Source organism: Danio rerio, chromosome 19 (genome assembly GCF_049306965.1).
Source record: "Danio rerio strain Tuebingen ecotype United States chromosome 19, GRCz12tu, whole genome shotgun sequence".
In the NCBI taxonomy this organism is placed as follows: Eukaryota; Metazoa; Chordata; class Actinopteri; order Cypriniformes; family Danionidae; genus Danio; species Danio rerio.
In genome coordinates this window covers 18,904,267-18,920,942 of record NC_133194.1, presented here as the reverse complement: position 1 = coordinate 18,920,942, position 16,676 = coordinate 18,904,267, and the positions used below count along the sequence as shown (strand labels likewise).

The 16,676-nt window shown below is 36.5% G+C and overlaps 1 protein-coding gene across 4 annotated transcripts in view; it reads left to right on the top strand.

The window, feature by feature from the left end:
* Positions 1-16,676, top strand: part of top2b (DNA topoisomerase II beta) — a 97,143-nt gene that overhangs the window by 26,284 nt on the left and 54,183 nt on the right. For all 4 annotated transcript variants that reach the window (XR_012394698.1, XM_005159507.5, XM_068215173.2 and 1 more), the window contains exons 4-12: positions 3,018-3,081; positions 3,388-3,533; positions 13,196-13,293; positions 13,413-13,625; positions 13,750-13,923; positions 15,050-15,151; positions 15,306-15,443; positions 15,591-15,729; positions 16,201-16,358. Coding sequence is in view for 3 of the 4 variants with exons in the window: in XM_005159507.5 (XP_005159564.1) it covers positions 3,018-3,081; positions 3,388-3,533; positions 13,196-13,293; positions 13,413-13,625; positions 13,750-13,923; positions 15,050-15,151; positions 15,306-15,443; positions 15,591-15,729; positions 16,201-16,358 (1,232 nt within the window). In the remaining variant the exon portion in view is untranslated. The remainder of the gene's footprint in view (positions 1-3,017; positions 3,082-3,387; positions 3,534-13,195; positions 13,294-13,412; positions 13,626-13,749; positions 13,924-15,049; positions 15,152-15,305; positions 15,444-15,590; positions 15,730-16,200; positions 16,359-16,676) is intronic.

Genomic DNA, 16,676 nt, shown 5'->3' with positions numbered 1-16,676 from the left:
AAATTAAGGAAATGTAGGGTTATAAATACATCTGTAAAAGATGCATGAGGGATTATTGGCGATTAAGTCTAAAATGATGGCTCCCTCTGGTGGTGCAAGGATTAAAGATCAGGGCTTTCATTTACAACAGAATTCTATTCCCTGCGAGAGGCTCCTGAAGCAAAAAATGAAATTGGCGTCAATGTCTACTGCGTAGTCAGGGGGTCAGTCTTTCCAGACGTGTGTTGGAAATTCTCAGTAAACTGGGAAATCTAGAATATATTTAGCATTAACCCAAGACCGTTCCTCTGTTTCATAACACTCCCAGTCCATCAGATACTGGAAAGTGCCACCCTGACGCCTGGAATCCACAATCTCTTAAGAGATTAGCTTCGACATAGATAGGCGGGGGGTCCACTCTTCGGTTCCCTCCACTGTATACACATCAGATGGAACTTGCATTTTTTTGCCTTGATGAAGAACGTGTCCTCCATTGAATTGGAGTATATAAGGATGTCGTCAATGAAAATAATGAACATGATAATGATCCAGCACATTGTGGAAGATGTTATTTATGAATGATTGCAACTCAAAAAGACTTTTGGCAAGTCTTAATGGCATTTATTCATTCATGTTCTCTTTGGCTTGGTCCCCCTATCAATCCGGGGTCGCCACAGAGGAACAAACCACCAACTCATCCAGCACGTTTCAATGCAGCGGATGCCCTTCCAGCCGCAATCCATCTTGGGAAACATCCACACACACACTCATTCACACACAGTCATAAGCTGCGGCCCAAATGACACACTATGCACTCATGCACTATGTATGTACTTATGCACTTACACATTCAACAATATAGTATGTGTATGTAGTGTCTTCCCAAATGGCACAAAAATGTTTTTTTTACTAAACGGAAATTCAAACCGTTTCCTTGATGACGTTTGACGGTTGCCAAATCAGTGAAATAAACAACCGAATTATCAAATAATACCTGCCATGAGTATAACCGCATTTACCATCGGAAGGTGCTATAATCACTCTCATAGGAGAATTTTGATTTCACCTTCCAAAACAAATAAAGATATCCAACATGTGCGCCCGATAGCTCCACCGCTTCCGCTACGTGAGTCGTTGAGTGCTTGAAGTGTCCATCATTACACACTTCATTTTACCGGCTGAATGAGTGCATCATCCGGGTAATTAAAGTGCACTTATTATTTTTAGACTTTTCAGTGTGAACACACTACTTACACTATTTATACTACAAAATGGCGTAGAATAGTGCATAAGTATGCAATTTTGGCACGCAGCTATACAGTCAGGACAATTTAGCCTTCCCGATTCACATAAACCGAATGTCTTTGGATGTTTTTAGTCTTTGGACCCTTGTGTGGTGCTGCATCAGGAACTAAATCAATGGCACAATCACTTGAACAGTGTGGTGGTAACTGAGTGGCTTTCTGTTTGTTAAAGGTTTGGCTTAGATCTGAATAGACAAGGGCAATCTGATTCTTAGTAGATAAAGATGATTTAACAGTTGATGATATGTTTCTAAAGAGGCTGTAGACCAGGGGTCACCAATCCTGGTCCTGGAGGGCCGGTGTCCCTGCAGGGTTTAGTTCCAACTTGCCTTAACGCGCCTGCCTGGATGTTTTAAGTATACCAAGTAAGAGCTTGATTAGCTGGTTCAGGTGTGTTTGATTAGTGTTGGAGGTAAAATCTGCAGGACACCGGCCCTCCAGGAACAAGTTTGGTGACCACTGCTGTAGACGTTGATTATGACAGGATACTCTCCAAAATATTTTCTGATCACTCTGCCAGGACATGTGAGGGTCATAATGGCGTAACCAAGGAAGTCCTAAGACTGCAGGGTAAGATTAAATTACATAAAAATTAATGCTTTCGTGATGTAATGCTCCAACTTGCAACTGAACTTTCGTGATGCTGTAACAAATCCTGTCTTCACCCATGGGGCGACCATCTAGTGCTTGCACTGCTAGGGGAACATTGGGACAAGAGTGGGACATGGAACAAGAGTCAGATGGGAGTGAGTAATGAGTCAAGTATGGTAAAAGTTATGTTTTTATGAGCTATTGTGATGGGTATTCACCCACTGGAATTACTAGAGAAAGGAGGAAAAGTGGTCACAGTATCTTGATGGCTTGATGGCTAGCATCTTGATGCTGCATTTCAAAACATTTCCATTGTTTTTACCTGCCTGAGTCTTGCATTGTTTATAGTTTTTGGGTTCTTACTGCCTGTTCTGGCCATTTGCCTGCTACACAGATTACACTTGAGCTCCGTATGCTGGTTTTTGATCCCTGCCTGTCTGACTATTCTCTTAATAAATACTGCGTTCAGATCCAGCCTGTCTTCATGTCCCCCCTCCGCAGCACATATCATGACATTAGGATACGTATCATATCATGATGTTTTTGGTGATACATAGACCTCAGTCTGATCCAACCTTGTCTTATGATTTGCAGGACAGTGTTAAGGGGTGGAGAAAAAAAAACAATTTATTGATTCTTTCTCTATCGATTCTGAATTGATTCTTAAAAGTTTGATTTTGTATTACAATTCAAAGATCTATTTGCATAGAAGAAGGAAATAGGAATAACCTAGGAAAAGAACTCATTCACAATTGGATAAGAATGTGAAGTCCTTTAAGATACCCACCCTTAGTTAAGACCCCTAGTTAAAAGGTTTTGATAGCTTGACTCTTGAAATTTCAGCAGCAAATGTCGCAGTAGCATTAAGTTCCATTAGTCTCTAATTTACTTGAATTGACTTAGTACTGATTCTTATAATTTGTAGAAGCATTGTTTAATATAAAAATAAGGTGCTTAGTGTAAAAGCGTTGTAAATCTGACTTAAGTAAAAATATTCGGTTTTATCATTCATTTAACAAAATGCTGTCATTTAAAAACATTAGGATGTTATGCAGTTAATGCAAGACCTTCGATTGCAAGGTCTCCTTGATCTGGAAATACCTGTGATATTTCATGCTCTAACATGATTTTCTTACCCATCAGTCAATGCAGCTGATAACAAACAGAGAGACAAGAACATGACAACCATCAAAATCACTATTGACCCGTAAGTGCTGTTTTAATATTCACATTTGCTCTGTTTAAAGACTGTTTATGGGTGTTAGAAATAAACTTCACATTTCACTGTTCATGTGCTTTACAATTTTTATGGATGGATATTTGGGTTTGAAAATGCCAAACGGTACTGGGTAGGTTAATCGAAGACAGAAAGAAATACTACAGTCCATGTTTTGATATAACACTTAAAATAGAAGTAAATGTAGGAAAACTGGGACTCAGCACATCTATCTTTTGGTGTCTCTTCTGTCTCTTTGTGTTGTAATGGCCTAACCTACCCTTCTGGTTCTAATAGAGAGTCCAACACTATCTCTGTGTGGAATAATGGAAAAGGAATTCCCGTGGTTGAACACAAAGATGAGAAGATGTATGTTCCTGCACTGATCTTTGGACACCTGCTCACCTCGAGCAACTACGATGATAATGAGAAAAAAGTCACAGGTAAATCTTTAGTTCTACAGTTTGTTTTTGATTGTAGTATTCAGCTTATTGTCTGCAACATATTAACATTGTTATTTTAATGTGGTTATTATTTACACTCAAAATATATGAACGCAACACTTTTGAATTTGCTTTCATTTTTCATAAGTTGAACTTCAGTAACTCAGTAAATTCAGTATTCTCTCAGATGCTGTTCACAGATTTGTCTTAATCTGTGTTAGTAAGCACTTTTTCTTTACTGTGTAATTTATCCACTTTAATGGATCACCATTTGTCTCATGCAATGCAACACATCTCCTTCACTAAGAGTCAATTAGCCTGTTGATTGTGGCCTGTAAAATGTTGGTTTATTCTTCTTAAATAGCTGTGTGAAGTTTCTGGATAGTGGCAGGAACCTTGCATTATCATGCGGGACCTTAAAAGTCGTACATTTTACGTGATAGTGTGATATTTACTGGATTAAAAATAGTTACGACTTGCATTAATCTGTCTGTGCATTTTCTTGTTCAAATGACAGTTTAGAACATGCGTTAGACTCATACTGGTCAACCCTCCCCTTTTTCCTGGGATTCTCCCATATTTTACAGTTCTGTCCCGCTATGATCCTGTAAAGGTATTTTCCCTTATTTCTCACGTATACAAGTCTTTCTCTGCAGCCAAGCCTCCCTTTACGCAACCCATACCGCTGAACCACAAGTGGCCGCCCCTTGCTCTTAAATGCTAGTCTGTTCTGTGCTCTCCCTTTGTTAGGCACGAAAACACTTTAAAATAAACATAAAAACTGCGCGATTTTATTCCTTTTCATTACAGGTGCCGTCGCCCCTTCATATGCAATCCTCAAAACCGCTGAAAACAAGTCCTCAAAATCCTCAAAACAAGTCATACCGCTGCATGACTGTTAGCTGAAGCGCTCCAAAGTGATAAATAAACGCTGTTTCCCAAACGGATTCTGTACTCGTGATTTGAAGCAGAGCAAAAGTCTGGGTTTTGGTTGCATGTTTAAACAGATATACACATAATTAATAATAATAATAATATTTAAAGATGTTGATCTTGGTGTTTTTTTTTTTTTTCAAACAAAAGTAATTTCGTCCTAGATGAGCATAAAAAGTTAGGAAAGCAGTCGAATGCTTTCATTATAATGTTAGATGTATGCATTTTTAGAGTGACCTGTTATTTAATGTAATCAAACAAAAAAAAAATCTAAATAAATCATTCATTCATTGCTCTTTAATCAGAATGTATACGTTATACAGTGATGAAATGGCTTATGAGATTTGATTGTATTTCATTAAAATAGCTATTAATTTTAATAAGCTGAACTGTTTGCTAATTAATTTGCTGCTAATGTATACTATTTATTTTTTCTTTTGTAAATAATATTAAAACATTTTACTGACTATTTAAATGTTTATTTACAATGAAAAAGCTCCAAATGAACATATTTTGTAATTTGGGGATTTTTTAAAGGGGGCTGGGGAAATCCCTTATTATGGAGGGCATAACCCTTATTTTCACATCCCAATGTTGACAGGTATGGTTAGACTGAGTGTATGTATGTGTACATAGGTACATATGTGTAAGGGGTGTAACGATATTAAAACCGAACCGAAATATCGCGATACACTAACCACGATACGCATCGCGAAACTCTCATGGCGTACCACGGTACTTTCACGCCCCCTGCTGCCCATTGTTGAGGTTGACGTCACTTGTCTCTAACTAACTAAACCAATTTAAACATCTTTATTTTATCAAATTTGATTAAATTGTTTTAGTAATGATGAGGTTTTGTTCTAAATATACTCTAAAGTTAGTATTTTCCAAGTGCATGTCATGTCATGTGACTTGAGTGAGCATCACACTCGTTACTACTGTACGCAGGATGGCTGCTTCACATAGTACTGAGATTGCAGATCCCCCAGACATATTTAAGTCATCTGTGTGGGAACATTTTGGTTTTCCAGTGGAGTACAGGAATGGAATTCATGTTGTAGACAAAGCGCACGCCTATCTGTTTTATACTCATAAGGAAAAACATTTAAAAAGTGTAGTAATTTCACAACGTGAGGGTGTAAGCAAAAGACTGACAACAAAAGTGATTTAATGTACAAAAGTAAACCAGAATAATTCATTTATTTACTTGTTGGCTTAGTCCCTTTATTAACCCAGGGTCGCCACAGCGGAATGAACCGCCAACTTATCCAGCAAGTTTTTACGCAGCGGATGCCCTTCCAGCCCACCTCTAGGAAACATCCACACACACATACACACACACATACACTCATACACTGCGGACAATTTAGCCTACCCAATTCACCAGAACCGCATGTCTTTGGACTGTGGGGGAAATCGGAGCACCCGGAGGAAACCCACGCGAAGGCAGGGAGAACATGCAAACTCCGCACAGAAACGCCAACTAAGCCAAGGTTCGAACCAGCGACCCAGCAACCTTCTTGCTGTGAGGCGACAGCACTACCTACTGCACCACTGCCTCGCCACCAGAATATTGCCCAAATATATACAAAAAAGATAAATATTTACACTAATAAAAATAAAATAATAAAGTTACAAATTCAAATAAAGTATAAAACAAAAATGAGTTAAACTCGAGCAAGGGGATGCAAGTGAAGCGAAACAAAAGAAAGAAATATAACAAAACAATTCAAACTCATGAATAACCCCTTACCCCCTAAAAACTAATGAAAAGAAAAAAAGGTCTTCAGCGCCATATTCTTCCCTATACTTAACTGTAGAATAAAATAAATACAAAGATGACCTTTACCTCTTATCTGATGTCTTTAACAGTACATTTTCTACGTGTTTGCAAAATGGAAATCGTATGACATCTTCCCTATCCACCTTACTCTGAGAAAAGAGTGAACTTGAGGAGATACAGCTTAATATTGTCGGGAAGGAGCGGAGCCAAAAAATAACATACAAATAAATTTAAATAAAAATGTACAAACCTCACAAAATTTCTTAAAGTGGGCAAAAGTAATGCAAAATAATTTTGCCCAAACGAAAGTTAAACAAAAACAACGAAAATCATAATCATGTCAGAAAAATACACGAAAAACGAGATCAAAGGAAAAAGCGCTCTCTCCCGCTCTTCCTGACATGCTTTTTATATTCCCGCACTACGTTGCCAAATTATGTTCCTGCGCTACGTCGCCAAATGATGGTAGATCGGTCACCTGACCAATCAGCTGTCATGAAGGCGGACCTACAGAAATGACAGGCATCAGCTGTCATGAAGGCAGACCTACATAAATGGCCGGCATGGAAGGAGCGGGAGATAGAGAGAGATCGGGAGGCAAAAATACCGCTGGCTACAACCCTAACATTAGTTTCAGACACAACTGCGATGTATTTTACTGGTGAATATGTAGTGTAAAAACACTTTACAAACACATTATATGTATATTTGTCATTAATTTAAACGGAATCTTATCTATCTAAATGAAACCTTAGATAATCAAAAATGAGCATCATGTCTGTGTCTGCACAGAGATCAATCCTCTCACCTGAGAATGTGAATATAATGGTGTTTTTGAAGAAGATCTTTCACTGGTCTACGCTGCAGTTATTTATTTAATTTTAGTTTACTTAGTTAAGATGGCTGCAATAAAGAGAATAGTATTTTCTGACTAGTCTATATTGGAGGTATTTATTTAATTTTAGTTGTTTACTCAGGTATCCTGACTGTACTAAAATGTGATGACAAAGTTAATAAAGAAAAAGTTAAGATGTTCTTGCTATTAAGGGAATCTGTTCCTTAGCATTGCTGTCAACATGACATCAACCCTAATCCCACCGCAAACAGAAACCGAACCGTACCAAACCGAACTGCTAAAAAAAAACGGCTCCAAAACCGTGAACTGAACCGAACTGAACCGTGCCTTTGGTGTATCGTTACTCCCCTAATATGTGTATAGGTTTATAGGTACATCTTACTAGTAACAGGTTAAACCCCTTTTTTGTGACATAAATTCAACAAGGTACTGGAAATATTCCTAGAGAGATATAGAGATTTTGAGAGATTATGTAGAGATTTTGGTCTATATTGACCTGAAAGCATCAAGCAGTTGCTGCAGATTTGTCGACTGCACATCCATGATGCGAATCTCCCATTCAACCACATCCTAAAGGTGCTCTACTGAATTGAGATCTGGTGACTGTGGAGGCCATTTGAGTACAGTGAACTCATAGTCATGTTAATGAAACCAGTATGAGATGATTCGTACTTTATGACATGGTGCATTATGTCCTGCTGGAAATAGCCATCAAAAGATGGGCACACATAAAGGGATGGACATGGTCAGCAACAATACAATTGGTACCAATAGGCCCAAAGTGCACCAATAAAAAATCCCCCACACCATAACGCCACCACGACCAGCCAGAACCATTGATACAAGGCAGAATGGATCCTTGCTTTCATGTTGCTGATGCTAAATGCTGATTCAAATGTCACAGCAGAAATCGACACTCATCAGTCTACAGAACAAACCATCGTTATACAATAACTTGCCTAATTACCCTAACCTGCCTATGTTAACCGAATTAACCTAGTTAAGCCTTTAAATGTCACTTTAAGCTGTATAGAAGTGTCTTGAAAAATATCTAGTAAAATATTATTTACTGTGATCATGACAAAGGTAAAATAAATTAGTTATTAGAATTTAGTTATTAAAACTATTATGTTTAGAAATGTGTTATGTTCAGAAAAAATATTTCTGTTAAACAGAACATAAACAGGGGGGCTAATATTTCAAAGGGCTAATAAATCTGACTTCAACTGTATATATTTAACAGTTTTACAGATTTTACAGCAACATTAACATGCTATTCTGAGAATTCTCCTGTCGAAACTAAATATAAATAAAATATCTCATCAAAGCAGGAAATGATCAAACTCTTAACTTACAGAGAAAATAACTTGCACTGTACCATCAAGGTTTTTAGCAGAATCTTCATACAATCATTGTACGCAACCTGCAGCTTATGGATGGCCTAATTTTAAATCATACCACAAAGGGACTTTATATAAAGAATTGCATTATGGTATAAACAGGTTTACATGCTTCAAACACACCTAAAACATTTTCACCAGCATATAACTTTAGACGTTTTTTGTTCATATCATTATCATCAATCATATCATCAGTAATGATATGTCTAAAATATTAAACAATTTTAGTAATGTTTAAAATGTGCACTGGAAGCTGGAAAAACAATATTTCTATGTTCTTTGGTTCTAAATAACATGACAACACTCTTTTCAGTATAATATTGCACATTGACATAACTCTTGCCATAATCTGCATTAATATTATGCTTGGCGTTGGTTAACTTTCAGGTCAAAAAGCAGCCCTTGTCCAGGCCTAACAGCTATAATATGCCATTATTATTATCCTTAGCTTTTTTATTCCGAGGCCATACTTTTGCAACAAGGCTTACTATATGCTTTCTTGTTAAAGCAAGTAATATAAGATCTACTAGCCTTATGCAATGATCCTACAATATCTTCATATATTTCACAAAAGTCACCTTACACAGGATTGTTTTTAAATAAAAGTAGTAAGATTGTAAAAAAAGCAACAATTGCATATTTAATATAATTTTTAATGACTATATGTCATGCTAACTGGAGATCCAACCCTCATAAATCACTAGAGAACATTTACTTTTTCTCGGACTACAATTCTGACAATATATGAACTACTACAACTCCTTTCAGGCACCACACACACCCGTGTCCCGGTTCTCCATTGATTACTCACACACAACTGGGAGCTACTCAAGACTGATTACATGGACCATATGAACCGCACACACATTCACTGCTGAGTCTTGTTAGTACATACCATGTAACATTACAAAGTGCATTCCGTGTTTAGTCTCTCCGTGTTTTGACCCTTGACTTTTTCGGTTTATCCTGCTTGTCGCCTGTATCAACCATTTGCCTGTAATCTGACTACGCTTCTGGATTTCCCTATATGCTACCGTTTTCTCCTGATTGTGACCATTGCCTGCCTGATCATTCTCAGTGTAATAAAGTACTACACGTGGAATCTCAACTCCGTTGTCCAGCATCCTCAAGTTACAGAAGACAAAACATGGATCCAGCAGAAATACAGATTATGCTTCTTTGCCAAGGGGAGTGATCTATTGAAGAGTATGGAGGACTTCATCATATTTAACATCAATAAGTGATTTGTGCGTCATGATATTTTCTCGTGGAAGACTTTCTGAATCACACTATTCATGTATGCCATTACATATTCCCACTATACAATGGATCAATACATTAAACTGGTACTACAGCTGAGTGGGTCCCCTTTTACTGTTGGTTAGGTGGTGGAGGAAACCATTAAATATTTTTGTGGGGCAAAAGATTTATTCATTTTTTACTGCAAAAACCAAAAGCCTGTGTGCATCAAAGCAGCTGAAGTATGATGAACAGTACATAAAATATGGATATGGAAATATGGATGCATCATGATTAACAACAAAGCACGTGTATTCTGAGGTCCTTGCAAATGACATTTTAAAACCTGTGAAACTGGTGCGTAACTTACAAAAGAAACATCCAATGTTTAAAGATAAACCAGCTGACTTTTTTCGATGTAAAGAATCAGCATTAAGAGGTCAAAAACAAATAATGACAATTCAAACCACTCTGCCAGTAAAAGCCCACTCTGCTTCATATGAGGTTGCATATTTAGTTGCCAAGGCCATAAAGCCTCATACAATTGTAGAGAGCCTCATTTATCCCACTGCAAAGGTAATCTGTACAACTATGTTTGGAGATAAGTATGCAGACAACCATAAGCCGACGTATTAATGAAATAACATGCGACAACAAATGTCAGCTAATTAAAATAATAAGGAAAGGGATTTTTTTCCCATAACAATTAGATGAGTCGACAGACATCTTAAACTAATCTCTACTTCTTGTATTTGTCCACTACCGTCATGAGAGAAAATTGCTTGAGAGTCTGCTATTTTGCTCATCAATGAAAAAGATTTTTTTTTTAAATTCAGCGGTCAACTGAATGTACTTGGTCTTTGTCGGCAACAACTGTGTCGGTGTGTTCACTGATGGAGCGGAGTTCATGTTAGGGAAAAATAAAGGAATTGCTGCCTTGGTTTGTGAAGTAGCTCTGCATGTTTGTTTCACCCACTGTATGATTCACAAAAAGGTTCTTGCAACAAAAACACACCCTGCAGAGTTGAACGGAGTGCTTCTAACAGCAACACAGATTGTAATTTTCATAAAGACTCATCCCACAAGTTCAATGCTGTTTGCTTTGTTATGTAAAAAACTGGGGTCAGAATATGAATCGTTGCTTTTTCACACTGAGGTTAGGTGGAGTGTCCTTAAAATTAAAAACCCCTGGCCTAGATCCCAACCAATTCACAACATGGTAGTTCCGCTGCCAGTTCAGCTAAGCACAAGATGGATGCCACCAGCTCTCAAGTCCACAAAATGGCTGCCTTCACTCTCCCAGCTCACAAATTAGATTCATCCAGTCCTCCATGTTACAAGATGGTAAGCGCCAATCTGCCGTTTGCTCAGAAGATGATGTCCTGTCCAAAGTCTAGTCCTGTCATAAGGGGTGTAAGTTTTTCAAAGTGATGACATGCCAACTGAATGATGTCTCGCTGAGTCTAATGTACAGATAAAATTATTAAACAGCATGGTCGTCACTTTACCACCTCTATATTTCTATTTAACCCCCTAAAAGTTTTGTGATTAGCTCTTGACCTCTGCACTACTAATATATCATCTCAGTCCCCTTTAAATGTGATATGAAAATGGCAGCAGACTTGCGCTTTTCCTTTTTCAACTAGTTTTTCATTTAATCAGCAAACCACAGCTGTGCAGAGCGTTAGTACAAGGTGTGTTTATCGATAAATTACAGAAACACATGTATCACTCGTACCCCAACATCATAGAGGAGCAATTGGGTTTCCCCACACTGTTTCCTCTGCATTTCGTTCATTATCACAGCTGTTTTCTCCAGTGACAATTTAACCCTTAACGAACATTTTGATATGTGTATTTCAAAACTAACTATAAATATAAAGCATACTACAGTGCATGTAGCATTAACTATATCTATATATTTATTTAACATGTGGAGTTAATTAGGCCTGGGTGTGGATAGAGATTGCTAAACACCTTTTAACAAGGCTATGTAGTTTTGTTTTTGTTTTAGGAATTGCATATTTCATCTATGTGTTATTTTTGACTAATATTTAAATTTGTTGACCTGAAACTACAAAAGAGGCAAACACCTTGGTATATAGACTTGACAATAACTTTTTTGATCACCAGCCACTGTGGCTAGTAGTTTTTCAAAATTACTTCCCACTCGCCCTTTTTCTAGCCACTAGTCAAAATTTTCAATGGCCCATCAAAAAAAAAAAAAAAAGACAAGTTAAAAGGTATTTTTTATCCACACATTTTAAATAATGTATCAAAACTCTGTCTGTGAATCTAGAATTTCAATATTTCATTTATCTATTTTCTTTTTGGCTTAGTCCCTTTATTAATCTGGGGTCACCACAGAGGAATGAACCGCTAACTTATCCAGCAAATGTTTTACGCAGTGAATGCCCTTCCAGCTGCAACCCATCATACAATACGGATAATTTAACTTACCCAATTCATCTGTACCACATGTCTTTGGACTTGTAGGGTAGACCGGAGCTCCCGGAGGAAACCCACGCCAACACGGATTTTAATATTTTAAAAATGTATAAATGTATAATGAGCAAAATTCAGTGTTATGCAAACAAAAAGAGCAGTATGAAAAATGTGGATGTATTTTATTGCAGTTCGAAATTATTTAACAAAAGGTGGTTGACTGGCAAATTGTGCAAAAAAAATCATAATAATCCCTATAAATATTTTTTTTCATTGTGTTCTTATGTAAATGTCTGCTTTCAATGCAGGTTAGGCTACTGTATCAATAATCAGAAAAGTGACAGGAGCAAACACAGCACATGGTTGAATATACTGCAGCATTAATGTAAAAATGAACTTTAACCCCTAATTTCCCAAAGCATCTCTCAGTGATCGCATCATGTTCAATACCATCATCCCCCGCACACCACTAAGGTTTGAAAGGAAAAGGCACGCTCATGTTTTACGGCATCTGGCACTTTATATTTTGCAATGTCTCGTATCGATACAAGCAGGCAAAATATTTAAACACATGGCAAATCATTTATTAGACTCTGAGTTGAATCTTTCCTTTTAGAATCAATAGTTTTAGACATGGTGCACTTTCAGATTTAAACCTCAGCTGGATGTTTTCTTAAAGCTGTTACACACTGCATGGAAGGTAATTTTCAAAAACCCACAATAGGGCTTTTTTAATTGTCAATGCAGCCTCCTTTTTGGTTTTCTGTGAAAAAAACTGTGAAAGAGTCATTGTTAAAATTAAAACATTTGTTTAGTTAACTAATGGCTCATAAAGAATTCTCTGATTTTTTAGTTGGTTGTAGCTTGTTTAGTTATTGTTGTTTGTATGTGTGTGTTCAACAGAAAACAGAAGCTTAAAAAACAAATAGCTTGTAAATGATTTTGTACATTTTCATTTTTTGGGTTAGCTTCTCTTTAAACTCATCAAGTTTGTGTTTTTTAGGTGGCAGAAATGGATATGGCGCTAAACTATGTAATATATTTAGCCTAAAATTTACAGTGGAGACAGCCTGCAAGGAGTACAAACGCAGTTTCAAACAGGTACAGTCATCTTGCTGATTTGCAATACAGGAAATATTTTGTGGTTGTGATTAAAGTTCAAGCCGTCTTGATGTCTTGAACATCTACTTAAAGCTTTCCCTTTTAAATTTCTTCCAAAGACATGGACAGAAAACATGGGGAAGTCAAATGAGGCGAAGATTAAGTACTTTGATGGGGAAGACTTCACATGTGTCACTTTCCAGCCTGATCTGGCTAAATTCAACATGGAGAAACTAGACAAGGACATTGTGGCTCTTCTTACACGCAGGGCATATGATGTGGCTGGCTCTTGTAGGGGTGTTAAAGTCATTCTCAATGGAAAGAAGCTACCCGTAAGTCATCTTTTTGTAGTAAAGAGCTTTCTTGACAACAGAATATTCTTTTATTCTAAAAAACATTCCTATACAGTTGTCTTTTTAATGACAAGACCATGTCTGTTTTTGTTTTGTGCTACAGGTGAATAGTTTCCGCAGTTATGTGGATTTCTACGTAAAGGACAAACTGGATGAGACAGGTGTTGCTCTGAAGGTGGTAAATGAGACTGTTAATGAACGCTGGGAAGTGTGTCTCACCATGAGTGAAAAGGGCTTCCAGCAAATCAGCTTTGTCAACAGCATTGCCACCACTAAGGTCTCTGAAGCACACAATTACTTATTCTGGAAACTAGAAATGGTTAAAATCATTGATTTACTGAAAAATGACTGCTTAAATGTCTCTGTGACTGGTCTGTCTTAAGCCTTCTTGTGTCTGCTATACTGGGGCCTCATTTATAAAATTTTGCATAAAATATTTTTACTCAAATAATGTTTTTTTTTCCCCTTATGATTATAGTATCTTTACATTTGTAGCCACAGCTGTGACATAAAAAAGAAAGAAAAAGAAAATTCATGCTGCAGCACTGAGTGACATTATAAAGAATTAGTCCAGTATCAAGATAGGGGCAAAAAAGATTGTTTATCTGCAACTATATTTATTCGTATCCTAGGCTTGATTTATTAGAAAATTGTTGAACGTTGTTTGTCTTGTTTACTTCTTGACAATTATTTTTTTATTACATTTTTTCAATAATTTCACCTTTTTATTTTACTATTTTACTTCACCATTTCTGCCATGCTGTTACATAGCTATTAAGTAGCAATATTTAAGTTAAATATGTTTAATATCCATTATCTGCAGTCAGCTGTCTCTAAAATATGTACGCATATGTCAGAGTTTGAATCCCAAATTTCATCACCCATCTTTTGCACAGGATGTGGCATACACATATTTTAGAGCCTGTTTTGTTTGTATGCAACAGTTATAAAAGAAGATGATTATGCTTATGATTATTACTTATGCTGATTCTAAAATAAAACACATTCCTAATGCTAGAGAACAGCAATGCAATATTTTGCAACTGGGTTTAAAGAGGGTGATTTTAAAGATTTATCTTTTAAAGTGTGTTTAATTTTGCTCCTGGAAGGCCAACATACTGCATATTTTAGCTCCAACCAGCTTCTAAACATTTGAAACCAATTTTGCAATTGTACAAACACTGGAATTAGCTAGTTAAAGTCTCTAAGGTTTGTGTAATTGTAGTAAACTCAAGATTGTGTCCCTCCAGGAGCAGATTTGGACACTCCTGTACTAAACTGACAGCAAAAACACATCATTATCTGCAATACTCATTATGCTCAGTACTTATAAAGGTGTTTTTGGTCATGTCTCTCCAGCTTTTTTAAATGATGTGGTACTCATGAGCTTTGTGATATTTTAGGGAGGAAGACATATCGATTATATAGTGGACCAAATAGTGGGGAAATTGATTGAAGTTGTGAAGAAGAAGAACAAAGCCGGAGTATCTGTAAAACCATTCCAGGTAAATTTTTGCTACTCATTACCCCCTTATAATAATACTATCATATTCAGTATTACACATATATTCAGGGTCTTTGGTTTTTCATTCTCTGAAATTTTGGTGGCTCTGAGATGTTTAATTACTATGTTTTAATTATTTGTTTTGTTTATTTCAGGTTAAAAACCATCTATGGGTATTTGTAAATGCCCTTATCGAGAACCCAACCTTTGATTCTCAGACCAAGGAGAACATGACTCTACAGACCAAAAGCTTCGGTTCCAAATGTGCTCTCTCGGAGAAATTCATCAGAGCTGTGCGTGATAATCTCTTAACTTGATTCTCATGTTGTGATTAATCTTTTATTATACATAAGAGGTTGCATTTTCTGTGCACTTTACATTGCACTACAGCATTTAGATTTTTTAATGTGTTATTACAACTGAATGATTTCCCTTCACAGGCCACAAACTGTGGTATCGTGGAAAGCATTCTTAACTGGGTGAAGTTTAAAGCTCAGACACAGCTGAACAAGAAATGCTCCTCTGTCAAACACAGTAAAATTAAAGGTATTCCCAAACTAGATGACGCCAATGATGCAGGTGAGCTTATAGCAGATAAACTTATAGCTATATCTGTCAATTAGATTTGCACAACATGGGTCAAAACATATATTTCTGTTTTTTTGTTTTTTTCATAAAGCAAACTGAATAGATGATTAGGGCTTGCAAGGCTCTTTGTTTTATGGCCAATCACTATTCAATCTTTGAAGACATGATGGCTGGATTAGTAGCTGCAAACAAAGTTTATTCATTTAATTCATATAATTTATTTTGTACTGCAGTTTGAAACTTAATGTGAAAATGATAATATATAATATAATATGTACTCTGATTTTTTATATATCATGGTCATAGCTGTTCTGCAATTTTTTGTCATTTGATAAATTTATCTAAAAATTATGAAAATGAGAGAATTGGTGCTAAAATGTGTTTTTAACTTTTTGAAGTTTTGTAAAACTGCTATTTTAAATGTTCAGTTAATCTGTGAGTAACTGTTTCTCTGCCATATAGGGGGCAAACACTCTTCAGAGTGCACACTGATCCTTACAGAGGGAGATTCAGCCAAGTCCCTGGCTGTATCTGGTTTAGGTGTAATTGGTCGGGACCGATATGGAGTGTTTCCCCTTAGGGGAAAAATCCTCAACGTGAGGGAGGCCACACATAAACAGGTAAACCTATCGAAATCTTAGCATAGGTCCGATTCCGATTCTGAGGTCACGATTAGATTCCAAATTTATTCTTAATTTAAACTTTTCCTATTTCTTTTTCTGTACATTTACATTGGTTTTAAAATATATTTTTTTGCATAATAATTGCTTAATAATTGGAATCTCTATATTTATGACAGTATGTCATCTTAAAAAGAATTTGTTTGATTAAATAATTATTCCGAAAAACAAGCTCCAAATGCAAAAAAAAAGAAGCCAATTACAAAGAGCAATTATAAAAAACAAACATATTCCACGAAAAATTATATTTATTTTCCC